A 24169-nucleotide genomic window follows, 5' to 3' on the forward strand; every position below is an offset into this window, starting at 1 on the left:
CCAACCCAGCTGAATTCAGTGCTTTAGGAACCATTGATCATTAGAGAACTTTGTCGTATCTCTTAATGTGATAAGATTAAAAAAAAAGGAATCGCTGATGACGAGGTCCTCCTCTTGAAGACACTGAGCTTGTAGGTGTTAGGTGAACTAACACAATCTAGTAGGAGCAGGACTGAACGTACAATTCAGGCTTTCTGGCTCTAATTCTCATTCCACTAACATGTATGAAGTCCTACCCTCAGAAAGTTACAGTCGAGTAGAGAGAATAACCCTACACGCAGGTGGGACAAGGAAGTCTTATACACACTGTGATAGGTGTAGATACGTGGTACAGATTGTCCCTAAACTGGATGAGGGATACCTCTGAGAGGGTTGAGGAAGGCTTTTCAAAGTCTACGGCACCTGGGGCCGTCCTGGTGGCGCAAGCAGTTAAGTGTGCGCGCTCTGCTTCAGAGGCCCAGGGTTCACGGGTTCGGATCCCGGGCGTGTCCCGAAGCACTGCTTGTCACACCATGCTGTGATGGCGTTCCATATAAAGTAGAGGAAGATGGGCACAGATGTTAGCTCAGGGCCAATTTTCCTCGGCAAAAAAAGAGGAGGATCGGCATCGGATGTTAGCTCAGGGCTGATCTTCCTCACAAAAGAAAACAAAAAAGTCTATGGGAGCTGAATTGAGTCCTTAATGATAACCTGGTGTTTCTTAGGCAAGAGGAGAGAACGTTTCCCCAGGTAGAGGAAGAAGTGTGAGTCAACATGAAGAGTAATGAGGTAATGCAGCAAAAGTCTTTATGTTTTCTGACAGGTGCTATAAGGCATTTCTGGTAGAAAAGACCTTATCCTGCAAACAGAATGAAGGGAGGCATTAGGAGGTTTTAAAATGTAGGGAGTGATATAATCAGGTTTAGTTTTACAATGGCGTTTCTTAAATGGTTGTTTCACGGAGCACTGTTCCTTTGGATATGAATTCCATGTGCCACAAAAAAAGATTCCATGTTTCTGTTGGGATTAATTGAGCTACTAAATAAAGTTAAATAGTTTACTTTTCTGTAAACTTCTCGGCGCTTTTAATACGTTGAATTGGCCACACAAAGCCCCCTTTTGTCTGTTTGATTACTTGGATTTAATTATGTAATAAGCAGCCATGAAACATATGGAAGCCAGAACTGTACCTATATTCAGTACCCCACTATCCCATCCCTCTGCCTCTGATCTAAACACATTCCAATTCTTTATCTGTTATTAAGTTTAGAAAAGAGTATCAGGCTTTCGAGAATGATGTTTTTCACTTAATATTGCATTGCTTTGATTCTGCCATATTGTTGCATGTCACTGTATATCATTTGTTTTGAATACTGCACAATATTCCACTGTATAAACATACCACAATTTATTAATCTTCTCTCTTAATGATGAACATTGGGAATTACAACTGATGGGGTTCCAGGCAGGCTGCCCCAAGATGTGCCACTCTAGTACACGGATTATTTTGAGCTGAAGACAATAAAGGCTCAGAAGACTAAGGAAGAACATTTGGCCTTCCCCCAAATTGCCTAAAGAATTTAAGATAGAAGCCTGGATCCAGGAAGGAGCTAATACTATGAGATAACTATAGTATAACATAAAATAGATGTGATAGGAAAGGCACCAACAAGCCTATCTTATCAAAATTCTGTCTCTCGGGGCCACATTTTCTATAGGTGGCCCAGCAAACAGTTGTCTAACAAACGTTTGCTTTTCCGTCTCCATTTGAATTGCCTTCCTCCCCTGCGAAGTCCCAAACCACTACCCCCAACACCCTCCTTTGTCTTGAGCCGAAGATGGTATTTAAAGTGGTGACTTTGGCCATTGTGATAATTTGCTCAGTCTTCATGGATTTCTCCCATGTATACATGTTATTAAACTTTGTTTTATTTTCTCCTGCTAACCTGCCTTTTTAATTATTTGACCAGCCATAAGAACCAGAGGGAAAGTGGGGGAGGGAAGATTCTCCCTCTTCCCCTACACTTCCTCTTTTTTTTTTGCAATTGTGAACAGTGCTGCATAAACATTCTAGAAATTCTAATAAATGTGTCTTGCTGTACATAAATAAGAGGTTCTCATGGATGTATTCAGAGGAATGTAATTGCTGATCAGTTGCATAGGATATGTGAATATTCTACTTTAGGAGATAATGCCAAACTTTTCCAAAGTGGTTATAACAGTTTTCACTCGGCTGGCCCTAGGTAAGAGATTCTGCAAGTACGCATCCCATTCAGTGCTTATATGTATTTTTAGAATTTTTAATTTTTGCTAATGAAATGATTGTTTATCAAAAACCAAAACCCTGTCTCTCATCATGGTCTTAATTTGCATCTTCTTGACTACTAATGATGATGAATGTCTTTTCATATGTTTATTGATCTTTTGTTTTTCCTCTTTTGTGAAATACCTGTTTATTTTCTGTCCATTTTTTTACATTTGGATGTTTTTGCTTCTTCTTTATATGTTCCTCATTATATATATTCTTTCTATGTTCATATTAATTCCTTTTTATTTTTGCGTATTGTGAATATCTTCTACCAGTGTATAATTGTCTTTTTACTTTCCTAAAAGAAATTTTAAGATAGTCAAACACAGGATGCCTACAAGATTTGGAAAAATAGATAATATTCTATTTTTATTTGATTGCATATTAATTAATTTTTATTTTATTGACATATCCTTGATAGCATTATATATATTTGCTTGTTTCCAGACTTTATGGATACACTATGTATTAGTTATTTTTATTTCAGTCCATTTTTTGTCTTTTTTAAGGAAATATTTTCCTATGCTAAGATCAAAAAGATATTCACTTTTTAAAAAATATATATTCTACTCTTAAGGTTTTCTTTTTAATATTTAAATCATCTATAGTTGATTTTTCTAAATTTAATGTCTGTTATTTAAATTTATTTTTTTCCCATATGGATCACCAAATTTTGCAGTTTTATTTATTGAATAATTCCTTCTTTTCCATTCATCTGATATGCAATATTCCATGCAATATTCCCTTCCACGTGTAGGGGAGGAAAAGTAACTTTCCCACTACCCTTCTAGGTTTTTGGCTGAGCCCCTCCTGTAATAAAAGACAGATTACCAGAAAGAAAACAAATAAAAATTTAATAACATGGTATACCTGCTGTATACATGAGATATACCCAGGAAAACTGAGGAACTTCCTGAAATGGCCCAAGCTATCACCTTAAATACCATCTCCAGCTAGAGAGAAAAGAAGGTGCTGGGGGTGGAGGGAGCCAGTTATGGAAGGTTATCTGGCAAAGCCAGGTAAACAGGGTAAAATTGTTCTGCAGATTTAAATGCCTTCTCCACTGATGAGTCTCTTGTGAATTAGTCTTCCTTTTTGTTCTGCTACAGACACCTTACAGGTAGAGATTTTCTTTATCAATGTAAATTTCCCTTACAAAAGGAGAACTTCTACTCTGTTTTCAGAGCTTCTCTGTGTCTGCTGTTTCTTAAAAATAACCAGCTCAAGATAATCCTTATGTCAAAGAGGCATATCCTGCTCCTGTTCACATGCAATATTTCTTTCTAGTCTAAGAATCTTTATTTAATACTGATATTACGCATTCCCATATAACGTTACGTATAAATATACATATATATGTATATATGCGTGTGTATATATATGTATGCATGTTGCCTAACTGCATATGACTGTAACTGTATACATCAAATAGTTAAATTGGGGAGTAGAGAATAAATGCTTATATGGCTGTGCCCGCATGTAGTAAGTTCTTTTTGCTTAACGCATTTCCTCTCCTCCTGTGTCCTCCTGTGTCATCTATCTCACAGTTTCCATTCTGCTTCATTTGGAAGTTGTAAGTCCTTCTGTTGAGTGTCTTCCTAGCAGGTGTGGAGTGACACCCACTGAGCTCTGGCCTATCAGCAAATACGGTTCCTTCCGCCCTGCTCTGTGCATGCTATCCTAGTTTGCTATCAGCCTCTCTGGGTGCTGTCCTTTTCACAGAGTTGTTGGTAGATGGTAGTCGACCCACCATCTTGCAGCCTCCAGGCATGAAGTCTGATTCACATCAGTCCATCTGGTTTCCTTTCCTTCACAGATAACCTTTTCTGTCTGGAATCTTGTAAGATTTCTTCTTTGTCCTTGGAAAGGAGGATCTTTTTCTTCTATCTTTTCCTCATCATCCTGCAGATTTGGTTTTTTTTTCAGTCCAGGATAATTTTCTTCTAGTATTGATCTAATTGTTTCCTCGCATCAATGCATCCTTTACCTCCTCTGAGAACTCCTGTTACATCCCTTATTGGGGTCTCCTGGGTCCATCTCTCAGTTCTTTATCTTTCCTTATGGATATCTTTTTCTTTCCTTTTTTATTCTTTCTGTTTGTGATAATTCTTCTATGTCACTATTTGTATCTAAACAGCAACCATCCTCTTACTCAGTTCATAGCCTCAATATTATCATTGGGGAAACCATTTTTCTGGGTTTCAGAAAGTTCTGTGTAGGCATGTGACTCTTGATTATTATTGTAACTGAACGCAGTGGGTTTACCCCTTGGTGAGTGCAGAGCCAACGAGCACCCCAGGGATGTGGAAGAGTGGCACAAAGTTTATTCCTCGCAGCAAGTGAAGAGAACAAAGGGAGGATTCCCAAAGCTGTGTCTCCCTGAACAAGAGTTTGAGGGGTCCTTTTATAGTTAAATCAAGGTACAGTTCATGAATATTCAATTAAAGAAAAGGTGGGAAATTGGGGTTCTTTTAAGGCGCATGCATAGCATGCACACATGCTATTATATACATCACACGTTCAAAGGAAGGGCAGCCAGGAACGCCTCTGGGTGGAGGTTTTCACATTGTAATGAGATTACAATAAGCAGGGTTCACTCTTGGTCCCCCAGAAGGGGAGCTGGGTGGCTCAAGTTGGTTTAAACCAGTTCCTCAACAGTGGTCTCATCTGAAAAACAACTTAAAGGAGTGTTAGTAGTTGTGACAGGAAGCAGCAACTTCCCTCCGCAGGCTCGGGCGCTCAGCCTAACTACCAACACTATTACTTAACATTTTTTATCTATTTTTGGTTTAAGGTGTCCATTCAGCAACTCTATTTTTATTGTGGTAAAACTGTATAACACAAAATTCACCATTTTAACTATTTTTAGGTGTATCAATATTATTTTTATTAAGTATCTCCACTGTTTGGGTTTTCTCTGGTTGCTGGGACTGCTGGGCCGTGGTTGGCAGATCAGCTCGAGGCAGTGCTGAGAGTGACAGAGCCAAGGTATGTTCTACCACTGAAGAGCAGCACGAGGACTGCCAGGGCCTTCTCTGGTCCTGGGACGGAGGAAACCTTCCCACTTCCAACATTCTCCCCAGCTCAGGGGTAGGACGGCATCCACTGTCCAGTTCAACTTCTTCTTGACTCCTTGGGCCAGGGAGACCAGGGGAGGCAGAGGTCAACCTTACCTGGCGATTTGTAGGTCTCTGAGGGCCATCCTTCACAAGACGGGCCCTTTCTGATCCTCACCCCTGAGCACTCTGCACCTGGTCTTCTAATGGCGTTCATATGTTGGCTGGCCTGCAGGGCAGGTGGTCCTAGATCAGCTGTGTGTAATAAGTCCCACAGAGCCTAAGACCGCCCTGGAAGCAGCTGCTTGTCAACACTGGGAGCTGGCTGGCTCCGGAGAGGTAGAAAGATTGGAGCTGGGAGTGATGGGGAGGAGCAGCACGCAGCTTGCTCTCCTCCCAGAAGCCCCATGTTTCTTTAGGCTGGTTTGATCTCCATCTGCTTCAGAATCATGAGAGACTCTCATTAACAACACAGAGCCTCTTTGGGGTGGTGTTTAGGAATATGCATTTGTTCAGTCAAGCTCCCTGGGTCAGTGATGCTCATTAAATTTTGAGCAATACTGATTTGGAGAGAGAAGCCCTGACCCCATTTAGGAACTGCCTCAGGAATCATAATTAAGCACTGATTTTCAGTTCCTAGAGCCTGGTAAGGACAGACTTCACATGCTTTTAACATTACTTTAAAATATAGCCAAGAGTTTGAAGGCAACCACAGAGCAATAGTGTAGGAAGAGGCATTTGAATTTCATGGCAAAAGGGACAATTTAAAGCTATTTTTTTTTTTAAAATAGTGACCTCTAGACCTAAGCAAAAAAGTAGTAAAAAGTAAACCATAACTTTTACACTTACTCTTAGTAATTATTTCAAGTAAACTACGCATCAATATTTTTTCAGAAAAATATTTTAAATTTTCATATTTGTTCTTGGGTTAATGGGTCCAAAGAGAGAAATCCAGAGTATTTCCAAAGATGCCACAAATAACATTTTCTTTTTATAGGCAACATTTCAGTGGAAAATACGTTCCTTTCCTTGTAAAAGTGTTTTCTCATTTGTCAGAAGCTCGAAGGCTGTTTATACAGAGGTCACACTGCCTACTTATGAGACATGACTGTTGTAAATCTCAGCATATTTCATCTTTGGTGTTTCTGGCCATAGCGGTAGGGAATCATATCAGGCCAGTTGTAAACCACCTGACTATTTAAAAATCTCCATTGTATTTATGCAATAGGGAAAATGGTGTTTTCCTATAAATAATTATCGTTTTGGGTTTGGATGCTACAGCACGGTTTTCATTCTAGCTTTATGCAGTTACTGCTCTGGAAACAAAGTTGTCCTCAGCAGAAATACAAAACTCATTTGGTGTAATGAGTTAGTCTTTCTTTTTCATTAAAATTGTTCCTCTCTAAAAGGTAAGAGGTCAGGGAAGATCAAACTTAGGGAAGTCAAATTCTCAGATAGAGATGAAGGATTGGTCTATGCTTTCAGCACACCAGTAAGATTACAAGTTGTTCAACAGGTTAGTTTCGAGAGTCTATTGTGTTCCAACTACCGTCCTAAGCCTTCTGTCCTTTCTCTCATGGATTGTTTTGTGCCATTATGAGAACCCCACAGTTAAAAGCCAGTGAAGATGTCATCAGGACCACTGGGCAGAAACAGGAGAGAAGAGAAGACTCAGAGGAGGGCTTATAGGAGAGGGAACTCAGAGCTTAATGGCTGAAGATGGTTTCCCACAAGTAGCAAGGAAACGGAGTACACTTCAGAGGGAGCAGCACCTCTAAGGCAGATCATCCCAATCAGAAGGTCGTTCTGCTGGGCTGGGCCAGGCTGGGTGTACCTTCTGGGAAAGAATGTTGGGCAACATTTGTCCAAAGATGTCAAGGCTTGAAGAATGTGGAGGGACTTAAATACTATTTCAAGGCTCATAAGTAACAAGGAGCCATTGATAAATTTTGAGCAGAGAAAACATCAGATTGGTATGTTAGAGACTCACTGAAGGGAAATTAGGAGTCTCTTTGTCAAGTTCCAGTCTATATAGAGGGCTGCACTGTGTAAATCTGAAAGTTGCTTCTCATTGTGGGCTTTTATTTGTACTTTTGGGATGTGGGGGTGCAGTCAGCCCAACTCAGACTTCCCTATATTTGATTGCTGGTAGCAATTCAGAAAGGTATTTGGGACTCAACTTTTCATGGTCCATAAGCAAATACATCAATTAGAAGAATCAGTGGTTGAAGATTACCTTGAGGTTTTTAACATTTCCTAAAAGAAATTAATGGTGTAAGTTCATTCATGTATAATTTGTTAATTTATGTACTGCTTCTTTCCAAAAAGATTTGAGGTCACTATTTACATATAAGTAATATATCAAACCAATAATACATCATTTTTCTTTATTTTGGGGATAAGTGTTCCCAACAATGTCTATTCAAAAGTATTTTGTAAATGACACCATGTAAGTTCTTGAAAGTAATAAATCTATATTCTTTTATGAATACTATAATTCAGAATTTTAATTAATTGGAATGAGCCCCACTCCCAATCAGTTTAATTTAGACAGGTTTAAAATATCTTTTCCTCTACATTTTCTCAAGTCAAGATGGTTCTTTTTTTTTTTTTTTTTAATTTTTTGTTTATTGCAGTAACATTGGTTTATAACGTATAAATTTCAGGTGTACATCATTATACTTCTATTTCTGCATAGATTACATCATGTTCACCAGCCAAATACTAATTACAACCCATCACCACACACGTGCCTAATTATCCCTTTCGCCCTCCTCCCTCCCCCCTTCCCCTCTGGTAACCACCAATCCAATCTCTGTCTCTATGTGTTTGTTTATTGTTGTAAGATGGTTCTTACAATTGATGTATAAAATGTAATATAGAGTTTGTTTTCATACCTCCCCCAAAGCTAGAATAGTGTGTCTTATTGCTGCTGGCGTCTTCAATAAGGAAATTCAGTGTTGGTGGCTTTGGTTCTCGGCAATGCTGCTTGGACTATTAATTGACTTCTGGGACTTGTGCCAGTAAAATAAATACTATCATTCAGTGTGTAACTAAAATGCACATAGGATTCTGTGGGAGGATTTCTTAGCAAGAAAATATTGTTCAATTATAGTTCACATATTGAAACAAAAAGACGTAAATATAAGAAGTTGTTTTATTGCAGGGCTATGCCATAGAACAACTATTCAAACCAAACCAGAGCTCCAGCATTAAGAGAAAATTTACATCGATTTTAATATAGTAACATGATGTAATATTATGCAGCCTTTAAAATTCATTTTTAAAAATCATGCAAAAATGCCAAAGATGGTGATGTAATATTACATGAAAAGGTGAAAAAATAATGCACTATGAAAGCAAATATATAAAAATGCCTATCTGTGGTGGCAAAACTGTGCTTTTAAGAAATTTCTTAATCTTAAACTGTCACAATTAGCTTTATCTGAGCTACTAGGAATTATTTGCCTGGATCAGCTTGACTCTGGCATGCTGTGAGGTCAGACTGCCTTGTGATCTCAGCTGGGCAGGTGCTGATAGCGACCTCACCTCATTTCCTTTGTCTTCCAACAAACAGCAGCGACAGTGACAACATGGACCTTGCCCACGTGCTTTTGCGGAAGTTTGAAGATCAAGATCTGCTCTGTGCGGGTTTAAACTCAGACCTGTAAGTAGCAGATTCTCTGCAAAGTGCAGACTCCAACCAATAACAACGTAGACTGAGAGGACCATCTCCCTCCGTGATTGGCATCTCATGTTACAAGTTTTCGTTACATGAAATGAACATTAGCCTAATGAGTAGGTTGTACTGAACAGGCCTGATGGGTATTGCCATCTAAAATGACCTGAAATAAGCTACATAATTGCCCTTTCCTTCCTTAAACATTAATTAATAGCATTCAATTTGCTTAATAAAACTTAAAGCTAAAAGAATAAAGTCGCAGTTAAGTATGAAATATGTATCAACTGTTATTTACTTTTAGGGAAAACTTGCACATATGAAAAGATTAACTATAATTTTTTTTAGCTAAAGGGACTTAAAAAGTCAATAACATCAGTTTGGGGGTAAATTACTTTGATGATTGTTTTTCTAGGATTTGAAAATGATAATAGAGAGATGACCTTTTTTATGAAAACTTGATAAAGCATGCCTTTCTTCATAAGGTTTTTTTTCTCTCTCTTATTTTGCTTGCCTGTTATTTATTGAGGATCTGCCATAAATCCGGTGCTGTTGCAGGAATCAGGATTGATGTAGGATATGGCGTCTCAGGAATTTACAACTCTGGGCAAAGCACGTGGGGAAAGTGATAAAAACCATAATGCTGTAGGAAGAGCCAGAAATCTATGTTTTTAAGTAATAAATATAAAATCCAGACGATCATGCAATTTTGGCAATATGTTTTTCTAATTTGTGATAACACCTTTTGCCCATTAGTCATGTTGGCAATTAGCTTGAGACAGAGTAAGTATTAATGGTCTCAGTAAGGAAGAATTAATAGAAAATTAATTATGTTGCTTCACTTGATTCTTCACTTGAACAACAAAGTAATTTATTTAACTAATTAAAAGCATCTATGGTGATGCTCTCTAAAGAAACATTCAGGATGTAAAATGCATCTACCTTTGAGAAATGGAAATGTAACCTGGGGCCACACGTGGTCCAGTCCCGGCCCATCCTCGCATCAAAGAAAAAGCAGTGGGCAGAAAAAAAGGATATTTCTTTATATAGTCTTTCAAGAGGAAAAAAAAGTAGAATCAACGCTGAGGACAGCAGAACATTCTCATAATTCTGTTTAGACGTCTGTTTTAGTTTCAGTCGCTCTGCCAGGCGTGGTGGTGGCTCCTGAGCTGTCTTCCCTCTCCGTCTGCACAGCTGCCCCTCAGCGCAGCGCAGACCCTCCTGTTTTTCTCCTCAGCCTTTCTTCTGTCTTCCTGGACCTGTTTCGATTTTCTCCTTTTTCTTTGTGAAATCCATGTAGTCAGTCTATCTTACCTCATTCCTATTTTCTAACCATTTCTATCCATTTTCCTGATCAGCTTAACAAAAGGCTGTGGGGGCTGCCTTGTACAAGGGTGCTATGAATACTTATGTTCGTAATGATTTCTGTCCATGTTGCACCAATAAGGCTTAATTTACTAAGGTCTCAGATCAAAGCAGAAGGTTTTACTTAAGACAGGTAAGTTTCCTTCTGTAAGTGTAAAATATGATTGAATTCAGTAATATCTACATTTGCCCTTCCTGGAAGACTTTAGCAATCACTTGATTATTAATTAGAGGAAATATTTTAAAATAACAAGTCAGATTCTGCTTATTGTTTTTATATTGAGATACTCTGAGTGTCCTATGTGAGGGTGTGGGTGTTGAATTTCTGATTTTTACCTCTCTCTCATATAGAAGGCAGTAAAGAGCTCCAGAAGAATCTATTGTGGTATAAACCTGATGTAAGATATAAGTTCTCTCATAATAGTAGATGATGCATAATTTAAATTTTAAAATGTGCTCAAGTTGCCAGCTTTTAGAAGTAGACGGTAGATTTAAATATTTAGTTTCGTTTTACAAGACTCATAATCTGGTGACACTCCAGTGATGATTTCCTCTATTATTTCTGAGGTAAAATGGTCACTTTTCCCACCTATTCTTTTTTTTGTGTGTGTGAGGAAGATCGGCCCTGAGCTAACATCTGCCAATCCTCCTCTTTTTGCTGAGGAAGACTGGGCCTGGGCTAACATCCATGCCTATCTTCCTCCACTTTATAGGGGACGTTGCCACAGCGTGGCTTGACAAGCGGTGCGTCTGTGCCTGCCCGGGATCCGAACCCGGGCCGCCAGCAGCGGAGCGCGCGCCCTTAACCGCTTGCGCCCCCGGGCTGGCCCCCCACCTATTCTTTTTAATGGTTTATATAGAACAAAAGTAGTAGTTAGCAAATCTTATATTTCTATTGAACTTTAAAAGCCAAGTGGGGAGATGTGTGAAGTTTATTTCCATGGGTAGATTGCAGCAACATGAGGAATCGTCTCGGTGGTTGGAGATTCCCAGGGCTCCTGAGGTTCAGTCCTTGCAGCCTGGCATGGCCGGTGACAGATTCTCTCCCAGGGGCCTGTAAAGATGGAAGTTGAGGTCAAGGATCAAAAGCAGAGAGAGAGTGTCTATCAGGCATCATGGTGAAGGGGTGGAGAACCCAGATTTTGGGGCGGCTGCCTGAACCGACATCTCAGCCCTACCACGTATTCGCTGTGTGACTTGGGCAAGTTACTTAAGTTTTCTCTACTTTTTGCGTCAATGTGCTCCCAGTTCTCCAGAAAGAGCAGCGCTCACCTCAAAGGACGGGGTGGCTCCCGTGAAGGACTTTTGTTCCTTTAGGCAAGTTTATGTCTCAGAATGCTCCCCTCCTGAGAGTAGGTCCTTCCAGCATCTCCCTCTGTCTCCGAGATTCAAAATGCACATTGGCTGTTAAAAGCTGCAGGCAGCCCTGTGTTAAAGAGATCTGCGTAACACAGCATTTCCAAACTGCAAGAACCAAGGGGCCATTGTCAAGACGTCTTTTCTCTGGAACGCCAGCACTGCAGCTGTGTCCTACAGAACACTTAGGGGAATGCTGTTGAAGGCAGAGTGATGTGTGCTTAGGTTCTTGAAATCTGGAAGAAAATGTAAGTAGAAATGTAGAGTTCCTCGCACATCATCTCCTCTCTTTTCCCTTTTATGAATGCTCACGCAGCTTCATAGTGAATTTTTGAACATAAAAATTCTTGGAGGCTGAGAGATGCTCCAAAATCTGTTAAATACTGTTGCTGGTTCTTATGCAACTCTGAAGGTCACAGATTTTACCCTATAACAGGGAGTGAGAGGCCAGTCCCATGGCTTAGCGGTTAAGTGTGCGCGCTCCGCTGCTGGCGGCCCGGGTTCGGACCCAAGGCACACACCGTCGCACCGCTTCTCCGGCCATGCTGAGGCCGCGTCCCACATACAGCAACTAGAATAACGTGCAACTATGACACACAACTATCTACTGGGGCTTTGGGGGAAAAAAAAAAAAGGAGGAGGATTGGCAATAGATGTTAGCTCAGAGCGGGTCTTCCTCAGCAAAAAGAGGAGGATTAGCATGGATGTTAGCTCAGGGCTGATCTTCTTCACACAAAAACAAAAACAAAACAAAAGAGAGTGAGGAGGAGAATAATGGAGGTTTTGGAAGAGACAAAGATGACTGACTGTTTGAAGGAATTCAGTAAGTTGTCCACGCTTGCTTGCAGCCTTGAAGGCTTCCACTTGAAAGCCCTGGAGGAAGCAAGGAGGGCCTGCCAAGTTTCAGGGTAAATGGAGTCATTGTTTTGCAGTAATTATCAGATACAGCAGTCTGATTAAATACATAACTCCCTTAGGAAATATTTCCATGTTAACTTTTAAGTCTCCAACTGGAGTCCTCATAAGCCAATTAACCAAGAAAGTAGCACTGGGGAAGTCTTTAAATTATTTTTGACATTTAAAAAAATTACATGGAAATTGTACTTTGCTGACCTGGTTAATAGAAATGGAAAGTTTCTTTCGCTGGACTGCAGGATTTCTCCCTCAATGTTTTCACGTTGGAGCAGCACAGCCTGGAGCAAAGAGCTAATCTCTCAGAACTTCCGCTTCCTCTTCCAAAAGTGGGGCTAGCAAGAGGTTTTGGTAAAAATACCTAGCTGGGTGCCTGTAGTTCAGCAAGCGTTTTCTCCTTTCTTTCCCAATTTTTGAGTAAATAGGAATAATTATCATTACTAAAGCAACTTTTGATTTACAAACATTAGTAAAAAAAAAAAATTTCAAAGTATAAGGCCTACAAGGAAAAAGCTATAGGGGAACATGGGAACGTAAAAGGTTTTAGAGCCACCACCGCTGCAAGTTGTTTGCATAACAATTTCTATTGCACGACCTTTCTTTGTAATGGAAATTTAATATTTGCTATTTTTTAAATGATGATTAAATTGCTGTGTCATACCACAAAATGGAATTAGCAGCTCACTGTGTTTATTAATTGCTGTATTGGTACTCAAGGTACCTGGTTTTGAGACTAGGAGTGTCAGAATTCAGGACAAGCTCCCGGGGGCCCCCAGCAAAAGTCCTGGGGAGCTTTGGTAATACATTCAATACAGCCAAGCAAGTGAGCATCATTTAATAGAATGGAAATATTGTCATTGTAACAAAACATTGTCATCAGATTAACAGCTCCAGCTGTGAAAACAAATGTAGGCGCTCTGCCTTCTGCAGCAGGAGATGATTATCTTGTGAACTGTGTGCTCCTCTGATGGAACTCTCTTTCATGGAAATACAATAGCTTTGTAATCTCAAAGATCATTCTGGTTCTCTCCTTTGTTTTGTTAGGAAGAATTCTTCATGCTGGCACATGGATCCCATTTCTCACCCGAAAGTCCAGGATTCGTGTGGCTGCCTGGTAGGTTTCTGCAGTGTTTTTGATCTTTTTTTAAGTCTAAACCTCAAGTAACAAAAATGAGTTCGCGCCATCTATAAAATCTTCATTTTTGTTAACTCAGTGAGCCTCTGTGACTTTTTGGTTTACTTGATTAGCTGTTCCTTGGAAAAGTTTCATTAGATAAAGTGAACATTTCTACAACACAGATGTTATACGGAGTCCACAGCGGTCCTCCTGTCCATTGGCTGCTGTCCATGATCATTAACATCCCCAATGGCATTTATTAAGCAAATTAATCTTCTTCAGTTAATGATAAGGAAGCTAGAATTGCCTTTGGGGAGAAATTTCCCAAAATTTCAAGGCACATTTTTGTCATATTTGTACTTGAGTTCTGAGAGCTAGATATTCAAAGCTAAGATATCCTTTAGCTCTTCTAACCATGATCTATTCATACAAAAACATGGAAGTAGGGATCCCACTGTTTAAGTGAGGGCCATAGTTATCTAGTCTGCGAAGGAGAATGAATTGAAATTTATTTGGAAAACTGATTGGAACTCATCTCAAAGGAAATTTCAAAAGGTAGTAAGCCGTTTAGCCTATTAGCCACAAGCAACAAGCTAATGTGGCAATCCTAATTTACAGAACAAAAGGAAAAGCAAAAATCTCAGTTTAAATTAATGGAGGATCTATTAAGGAAATGGCCACATGAAGAACACGTTTACAGGGCCTTTCTATTTAGTGGCCCATGGGGTATGTTCCTCTTAATAGTATAGCGACCTCAGAAAGTTTTCTTTTGGATGGACCTGGTCTGCTTTCTTCTGTTAGACAGAATGTCCAAATGTGAGAGCAATGACACAGCACCCGTAATGGACATTCAAGGCCCTGACTGAGCTGAAACTGTTGATGACAATGTTGATGCTTCCCTTGTGGTCTAGGCTGTCAATAAACTCAGGGCTGTATTTGGTGATCCTTTGCAGGGACAAGCTGTCTTTTGCTCAAGATTTTCTGGACACAATGATTTTTTTTTTTTCTTTGTCTTGTTTATTCCATTTACTCATGAAACCTCTAATTTTTCACTCTATGCTCTTATTCTGTGGCCTTGATTTAATCGTTCTTTTTACTTGTTCCTTTTATTGCAAGTTACCTTAGATATATTGGAATTAGATTAGGTGTCAATGGTAAAGGAATGAATGAATAAATATCAGAATGCCTGATGTTGATGTTCCTAAATTCACCCCAACTTACAGGAACTGTAAGGTTTCAGTAACGTGTGTGTAAGAAAAGAAAGGCTTCACATGAAAAAGTTCCATAGCCAAATAAGTTTCGGAAATGCTGGATAAAGCTGTATTTAGCAGGTCTCTTTGCTACAGCTCTTCCAAGATGCTGTTATCTGGTAATGTATGCTTGAATTGACATGGGTTGGAAAAGATACAGCATTTTCTGCAAATTATTTGACTAAGGAATCCTTCTTCTTTGTGGCACCTGTGTTCTTTGGGACACACTTTGAGAAATGCTTGTCCACACATTAGGAGTCAGAGAACTTCAGGAGAGAGGATGTTGAGGTGGAATTCATAAAAGTCCCAAGGAACAGGTGTCGCTCTGCAGGGCTGGCTCGAAGGTGATGCACTTAGGGTTGTGTGGAAGGAAGGTCCAGACCCAAGGCCAATTCTCTAGTCTTTAGTGATCATGTTGAGCCCAGTTTACTGTATTTTGTCAGAAGGTGAAATATTTCTCTGCCCTTAAATTCATATGTGTTATCCAGAAGTCCTAGTCTGCAAGAATATGTTAATTTCCTTGTATTTTTATCAAATATGCCATGGCTGTCTCTAAATCTACAACAATGTTCCAAGGTTAGCTCTACTTCTGAGGAAGGAGACACTATTTTGAAGAGACACTGTGAGAGAGAGCTCCAAGGGAACTGTAACTGAGCTAGCTCTGAAGAACAAGCAGGATATCTCAGGGCTTACCTCTCCTTGGAGAACAGCACAATATGATCAAAAAACCTGCCGGCAGGAATGGGTGTGGCTTTATACAGAATGAATAGAGGGTGTATTTGCTTCCTGTGGCTACTGTAACAAATTGCCACAAACTGGCTGGCTTAAAACAACAGAAACTCATCCTCGCATAGTTCTGGAGGTCAGAAGTCTGAAATCGGCATCGGGGGGATGAAATCAAGGTGCTCGCTCTGGAGGTGCTGGGAGAGAAGCTGTTCCTTGTCTCTTCCAGCTTCCGTTGGCTTCTGACATTCCTTGACTTGTGGCCGCATCACTCTAGCCTCAGGCTCTCTGGTCACGTGGCCTCCTTGTCTCTCTTCGTCTAATCTCGCCTGCCTCCCTCTTACGAGGATACACGTGATTGCATTAGGGTTTACCCTGACAATCCAGGATAATCTCCCCTTCTTAATATCCTTAATTTAATAACATCTGCAAAGTCTTTGCCATATGAGGTAACCTTTACAGGTTAGGACCTGACATCTTTGGGGGCCAATATTCAGCTTACTGCAGAAGGTATATGTAGGGAGAACTAAACAGATAAGGTTAGAAAGAGAGACAGAACATTTTCTAGTGGTCTTGACTTCTTGATAGGAATTTGAATTTTTCAGCAAAGGAGTCATCTAAATGAAAACAGCGTTTTAGAAAGATATATCCTGATGCAGTGATAAGTGGATTGGAGAGAGAGGGTAGAGGCAAGGAAACTGTAAAGGTGGTTATGTTAACCTGTGAAGGAGATCAGTGAGTTTGGCTGAATTATAGTTGATAACGACTGTTATTTCTTTTAGCGTCTTTCCCTAAGCCTTCGTATCAAAAACCTGCAAGTAATACCTTAAATTTCTGTGGTACTCCTACTCTGCCATAGTTCTTTTATGTATGTCGGACCCTAACAGAAACCAATGAGTTGGGTAAGGTTGGTATTATTTCCATTTTGCAAATGAGAATACAAACTTCAGAAGCTGAAGCGAAAGGTCCAGAGAAAGCGTCGTTTCCTGGAGTCGCCAACTGGTTTAGTGTGTGATCTTTCCTGAACTGTTCTGGGAAAGGGAGAGAAAGCACATGGAGTCTGGATCCCCGCAGTGGCCGGGCCGGGGCACCACTGTGCCGCGCCTGTGGCCCCAGGTCCTGGTTGCGCTGCGGGCGCGAGGCCTCGAACCCTGTGGAGAGATTATTTCCTGATTCTGAGCCAGTGTCAGCACTTGAGTGAGTCACTGGAGAAGAGCTGTTTGATTTCCACTTGAGGCACTTAGGAAAGAAACACATGCCTTTGAATTCTCTTGCTCATCATCCTCCCACTCATTGCCTCTAGCTTTGTTTCAGGTTCATCAAATGCAAGATCACCCCGGTGAAAACATTTTTCCTTTTTAAGTTCTGACAAATCTGCTCAAACTTAACATACAGAGAAGGATTTGAAGTTCCCAAATGTAATTGACACAAAGGTCACAGTGGAATTCTGGTATAGTTCTCAAATGTAGGTGACTTTTAAAGAGATTTGAGAAATCAGAACATATAAAAGGCCATAGATAATTTATCAAAAAATGAAAGCTAGGAAAAGTCACGTTTAGTGTAAAACAATGTCAGAAAGCCTGCTTGTGGGTTATAAATAAGTTTCTATATTATCTCTTTGAAAACAATTACAGAAGTGTCCGAATGGAAGTGCCCGGGCTCCTTACCTGACCAACCGCCTGGGCCACACGCTGCTGAACCTCTCAGCCCTGCCCCTGGAGGAATATTTGCTGGCACCGTCTGAAAAACCACGGTGAGTTCAAAATTGTCTCTGGAATTACTGTGGAAATCTTATTGTGTCAAGTGCTAATGGTCTTAGAAACTCAAAAGTCAAATACTAACCTTGATGCTCATAAAAATTCCAAAGAAATCCTGCAAGCCTTAGCAGGATTCCGACTGCTGGCTTTCACTCTTTCACGCTGGGGGACATCCTCTCAGTAGAGACTCACTCGGGGGAGCCAGAGGCAGGTTTGCTGCTTCAGAGAATAAGCGCGGATAAGTTAGCAGCATAATGAAATAATGATCTCCCTTGAGAATTCCCTCTACTGTGCAGCATCCAACACGGGAGCCTGGGTGCAACTTCTGTCTTAAAGTTCCTCTTGGGTGATTTTTGGGAAAGCCTTTGTTTTGTGCTGAATTTCCTTGATCCTGAGGGGGTGAATCTAGATGAAGGGGTAAGGAATGAGTGCTGCTCGTTGCTTTAAATCACTATCACATTTGCTACTCCATCAAATGTCCTGAGTCCCCAAACGCATCCTGTTGCTTCAATACAAAAGCGTCCCATGGTGCCTGGGACAGCCGCTGCCCTTTCTACCTGTCACCTCTTTATGTTTCCTGTCCCAGCAGCATCATCCTCCTTGGACATCCTAGGCTCCCGGTGTGCTTAGCCTGCCAGGTCTTTAAACGTGTCTTAGAACCTCTGCTTTTTGAAGGCGGGAGTTTATGTGCCCAGGGCTTAGAACAGTATCTGGCACATAAGAGTCACTCAATCAGTATCTCTCTAATGAATGAATAAATATATTGAAGTGAGCCAGGTGGGACTTATCCTTATTCCTTTGCTTCAGTTTTTGCTGCGAGTAAGGGCACTATGGTGGACATGTGTTCTTTAATCTCCTTTTATCCAGAGAGTGGGAAACAAAGCTTAATATATGCCTTTATTTCTAATGTCCAATATTTTTGGATGCTTAATAGGTGCCAGATACTACACAGCCCATGGGATATGGAGACAAAAGATATAATTCCCACCCAGGAAAAACTCACAGAACTGCATGAAAGATAAAGTAGCAAATACACCATTAAAACCCAATGTGGCAATTGATACAATGCATGGAAATGTAGGGTACTCTGAGAACCCAAAAGAGAAGGAAATCTACCCCAACCAAAGTACTCTGGGATGCTTTCCTGAACAAGGCAATATTTTCATTGAGGATTAAAGAAGCAAGAATATTGAAGACAAAACACAATGCAAAATAGAGTAGCTCAGAAGAGCATGACACTAAGTAATTCGGAATAGCTGATTTGTAGGAGAAATGACCATTAATTAAAATAATTCGAGTGCTAGTGATCACTACAATGTCCTTTACGTGGCATGTTTCTACTAATAACATGGAAAGTTCTGGGCAATGTGGCAAGCCTTACTCATACCTTCTAAATAAGCAATGCTCTTCCTGGATGCGAGCCAGGCCATTTCTTTCTGCACATGACCCACATGTGTGGTCGCATCACAGAGGATGGATGCTCAGCTCGCTACCATTTTAAGGCCATTATAACTAAGTACAGTTAGTGGTGAAACATCCTCTGGATGGAAATCCTGGTGTTCCCTGAGTAAAGCACTAACACCCTCTTTACTGTTATCAGGCTTGGAGGTTGGTCTTTTGGAGTACGAATCCCTGATCAAGTTCAAGATGCAAATTCAAATATATCACAACCAAAAACTCTGGCAAAGGTAATAAATTTTTTTTCCTTCCTGTTTTAGAAAGCATTTAGGGCAATTGATATCCAAATATATTTGTGGGCACAGGAGGAATCAAATCAAATCCCAGTGTTTGTTACTATGAAATAAAAACAGTTGTACATAAACATTCCCTTGCAAGAGAAAATGAATTCTTTTCCTTTACGATGTATAGAAATATAGACAATAGGTTACTGCTTTTTGTTAAGACTGGGATTCACCTAATAGATCTAAAGCCAATGATAATCTATTTTTAAAGACATCCATTGTCAGGATAACTGGAAACAACACTAGTTTCCCTGGTGGCCAAGGAGCTCCTCCATACATGCGCTTATATTCCTCTTCTTCCAGAAGGCTGGATGCACCCAGAGCTGGCACTGAGACAGCAGTGACTATGCAGGACTACTTGTAGGGGCCTGGTTTTCAAGCCCTGCCAGGACTATTCCTATGAATTAGGAATGTTTCCCTTGGCATCACCGAGAATAGGTGGGAGGGCTCTTCAGCTGTGGGGGAAGGAGGTCTGGAATGGAGGAAAGTCTCCTTTATCCACTAGTAGGAGCTCAGAAGTGGTGAATCACAGCAGAGGTTTTTCCAAGGAAAGAAGTTAACTCAACCTTAAGGTAGGGAGCGATGAAAGATTCAAAGCTTTCGGTCTCAGCGACTGAGGAAATAGTCTGGTGTGGGTCCCTACTGAGAGAGAAATGGCGAAAGAGTAGATTCTGGGATTGTTGTGTCTCCTTGTAAATCTGTCATCTAACCAGTGAAATACGGTTGGTCTACGTGAGCCCAGGAAGGTACCCTCCCTACTTTCTGGGGGTTTTTCCATGGTTCATGGGGACCTGGAAAAGCTTATCAGGATAAGGGCTTGTGCATCTTGGAGGTTTACTCAGTGGAATAAAGGCTCTTTACCAGTATTTCACAATGTAATCCCAGATGAAAATTTTAACATTCGTAGTTCACAATGCAATCCCTGAAGAAAGTTTTAACAGTTGTATTTCACAATGTAATCCCTGACGAAAAATTTAAGTCATTGTGTAGGCTGTTCAGAAATCCCTCCTTCAGCTGAGGTTTGTTCAAATGTCTCTTCCTTGGCAGACAACACACGTAAGTAGATTTATAGCTTGATATGAAAATATCAAGATCCATAGCTTGATAGAAAAATAACCTAAAATACATTCACTGGCTTTTTGAACATATGATGTGGTCATTATTAAAATATGCCTAAATTGTAAAGAATCTGTTCATTTCCTCTAAGAATATTTCAACTTTTAATCTATACAGATCAAAACCTTTTTAGTTATCACTGATGGTTGTGTCTTCACTTTCTGACATCTAGGGCACAGCAGCCAGGGCTTCCCCAGATGGATCTCTGCTTCTGTGACGAGAGTGCACACAGTTCAGATGTTTCCCCAACACCTGCTCCTGTTGGTCATGGTTCAGATTATCTTCTGTACTGATGTGTTTGAGTAGCGACGTCTGCAATTTTAATGTTTTTTGACATGTGCTTTGCCAGGCACAGGCATGCAAGCCCGTTGTATCCAGCCCTTTGGTGAGTGAGCTTCTCTTCAGGAAGCCAAGTAATCACCACTCTGCAGTGGGCTGAAAAGGGCGTTTGTTGTCTTAAATTCCTACAGCACTAGAGTGGTTGATGTCATGTCAAATTATTGCATTAACCTTTCAGTCATTAATGACTAGCCTTTTACTATGGCCTTTAAGGTATAAGCCATAGACTGTACCATTTTCATAGTATGTTTGAAGAGAAAGTGGAAAATTTGCACAATAGGCTTAATATGAATAAATTCATTATTTAGTAGAAGGTCTTTCATGGAACCTTTATGAGTTATTTCATTCACATCTTGAGTGTTGAGTTTGTTTAATCAAAACACCCTCTAGAATGTATACACTTCAGATAAAAAGGATGAAAACATCTCACTCCTGGTGTTTGGCACACATTCTGTTTCCAGATAGAATTTTATGTATTTGAATATCCGAGTGAATTTTTTTTTTCTTCTTATAGCTACTTAGTTGCTTTTCTGAGGAACTGTTACTCAGGATTCCTCACATGAAGGGTCTGTTTTGAGGTGTTATAATATGTTCCTAAAAGGAGATTAACTTCCTCTCTCAGTTATTAGATTTTACTGAGTCCTGACTTGTGGTCTGGCAGGAAAGGAAATCCCACAACTTATTTCCAGAATTTGATCCAGTGTTTTAGAAAAGCATTCTTGGGAGAGAAAAAAAAAGAAGAAAAGAAAACCTCTTCCTTTGAACTCTGCTAAATCTTAAATGTTAATTTTAAGATCCTCATAAATTACGTATTGCGTACTTAAAGAATTTATAAGATTTTTCCCAAGTAAATGCCGATTTATAGAACTGAAAGGAAGTTTAAGAACATTTTAAACTCTGTTCCTGGAAACTCTGAATCAATCATCCATTGCCAAAATAATGCTGTATGGCAAACCACCACAAGCCAGCAGTACCATCAATAGTAAAAATTTCTTCATCTCATGAATCTGTGGGGTGGGCTGCTGTGGGCTGTGTTTAGCAAATGGTGCCAGGCCTCACTACCGTGGGGAATGCTCCTTAACTAGGCCCTGGTTCTGCTCCCTGGGAGTGTTCCCCCACTTCCGTGTTCTCTGTGGCTCTTCACTCTGCTCTTTGCCAAATACTTCTTCTGTCACCTTCAATGTGCACGTGTAAAGAGGCCATTTGGAAATATGCCTTTTGAGAAACTTCTCAGCCTGTAGAGAGCTGGGTTCCCGGACCCTATTTCCATTTCATGTGTAGCCCAGCGGGGTAGTGCCGTCTTGACTTAGCTCCCTATGTGGCCCTCTAGGCTATTGATCTAATTGAGGTCCATAGGCCACACTCAGGGTTCTTGTTGAGACATGCACTCTCTCTAAAATTAATCATTGGTATTTTGGGAATGTTAGGGTACTACCAGGAAACACCCCTTATATTCCTAGAAGCTCTTTTGTCCCCTGAGAGAGTCGCTTAGCTCAATCACTCTTTCAGCCATCTTCACAGAGTTTCTCATTGCCACACCCCTGACTTGATCTTTATTCTGGGGCCATCTCTTCACTATTTTGCCTAGAGATCTCCGCAACCCGGTCAGGAAGTTGCTGGGCACAATTTCTAGCTTTGAAGTTACCACAGGTGACAATTAGATGATTTAATGCTATGTAATATGGATCACCATTTTTTCAGTTACCTACAGAAATTTTCTTGCCATTCTTGCCAGCATTCCTAAAGGTTTTCTCCTATATTTCCAGATTCCTAAGGTTGTCTCTTTGTCACCCACTTGCTGATCTTAAAACCAATGTCACATATTTTCAGTTTTTGTGACAATAACCCTCCTTTCCAGTGCCAATTTCTGTGTCAGTTTTCTATAGCCACAATATGCTGTATAACAAACAGGTACGAACCTCAGTGGCCTCAACAATGAACCCTCATTTAGCTCAGGAGTCTGCGGGTTCTGCTCCTGTAGGCTGAGTGGCACTGACCTGGCCGGTCATGATCACTGGGTGGTTGGCTGGCTGATGGCCTCAGCTGGGATGATGGTGGGGGACTCAGTTCTGCTCTGTGTGTGTTATCCTCCAGCAGGCCAGCCTGGGCGTGCTGCCATGGTGACGGCAGAGGCACAGGAGGGATTGTAGGAACAGCCAAGTGCTTTTCAAACTGTGCTTGTGTCATTTTCTATTGGCCAAAGCAAATCACATGGCTGAGCGCAGAGTCAGAGTGGGAGGGCACAAAAGACACCCGACAATGGGTATAGATCCAGGGAAGGCGAAGAAATGGGGCCATAAATGGAATCCAATGCAGAAGCCACAGAGCCTCCAGAGAGTGCGGGGGGAGCAGACTCCCGTGTTCCCAGCTCCACCACTGCAGCGCCACTTTGTCTTCTGTATCATTGTTCCGTGTCATGTTTAAGTTGAAAAAAAAATCACCCTGCTTTTAAAACAAACAAATGAAACAAAACAAAACAACGTTTGAAAACCCTTGATCTATGGCAAAGACCGCCATTGTCGCTCATGTTTTTTTCCTCCAGTTAAGCAGTAAAGGGAGCCTAGACTTGGGGGAGAGGAAGGTCAGGGCAATGTAAGTGGGAGGTTCCAGTTTCTATAAGCAGGAGTTTTCTTACTATAGCATAGCAACTCCTCCCTTGACTGTAACAGAATCCCAGGTGTTTATCATTTCCAGAAGCATTTGCCAGTACTCGTGTGTGAGAGCGAGCAGGGAAGGCAAGGGTGAGAGTCAGGGGCCACTGTGCAGATCTGCACGGAGGAGAATTGCTGTTCCCAGCTCAAGAGGTGAACATGTCTCTGACAGGTGACATAAACTCCTTCAGTTCAGTGTGCTTCTCTGTGCTTTAGCCGACTTTTCAGAATTGTGTCTAAATTACACACATTTGTGAATTTGTGAATTCACATGTGTGTCTTAAACATTTTTTGTTACACAATCCCACTCAGTTCTGTTTAGGTGCAGCCTAGGTGTCACAGAATGTCCTGGGTTCTGTGGTTAGTAGATTTCAACAGATTCTTTCCTCCTTGGAGTTAAAAAAAATGTTTGGCAAGGATTCCTCTATGAACTTAAAATAGTGGAAGAAGGGGGTGAGTAATGATAGCTGGTATGAAGGAGATAAGTGGTCTGTTTTCTGAGTTGCTTTATGAAGTGGGCTATCTGAGAACGAATTGGGGAATATTGTCTTCTGTAGATAGGGTTTTTTTTTTTTAACTACATGAACAATAGTTTATTACTTAGCTGTTTCCATGAACACAATTGCTGCCACACAGGATTCTGGTTAAAAAACGATCGGTCATAGTGTGATGAAGTGGAAAAAAAATGGGTTGGAAGACAAGGGACTTGAGATCTAGTCCTAACTTTGCATAAACTGTGAGAACTTGCATAGGTTCCTCTGAGCGTTAACTTTCTGGGGAGAAGCTCTGCTTCTGCAAAGAGGTTTGTTGCAAAAGAGC

The 24169-nt window shown here is 40.7% G+C and overlaps 1 protein-coding gene across 1 annotated transcript in view; it reads left to right on the forward strand.

The window, feature by feature from the left end:
* The window catches only part of ABCA13 (ATP binding cassette subfamily A member 13), a 448014-nt gene that overhangs the window by 299405 nt on the left and 124440 nt on the right, over positions 1-24169 (forward strand). Inside the window, exons 45-48 of the mRNA XM_058534839.1 lie at positions 8921-9010; positions 13700-13769; positions 17380-17498; positions 19103-19190. Coding sequence (XP_058390822.1) covers positions 8921-9010; positions 13700-13769; positions 17380-17498; positions 19103-19190 — 367 coding nt within the window. The remainder of the gene's footprint in view (positions 1-8920; positions 9011-13699; positions 13770-17379; positions 17499-19102; positions 19191-24169) is intronic.

This window comes from Diceros bicornis, chromosome 41, assembly GCF_020826845.1.
Source record: "Diceros bicornis minor isolate mBicDic1 chromosome 41, mDicBic1.mat.cur, whole genome shotgun sequence".
Lineage (NCBI taxonomy): Eukaryota > Metazoa > Chordata > Mammalia > Perissodactyla > Rhinocerotidae > Diceros > Diceros bicornis.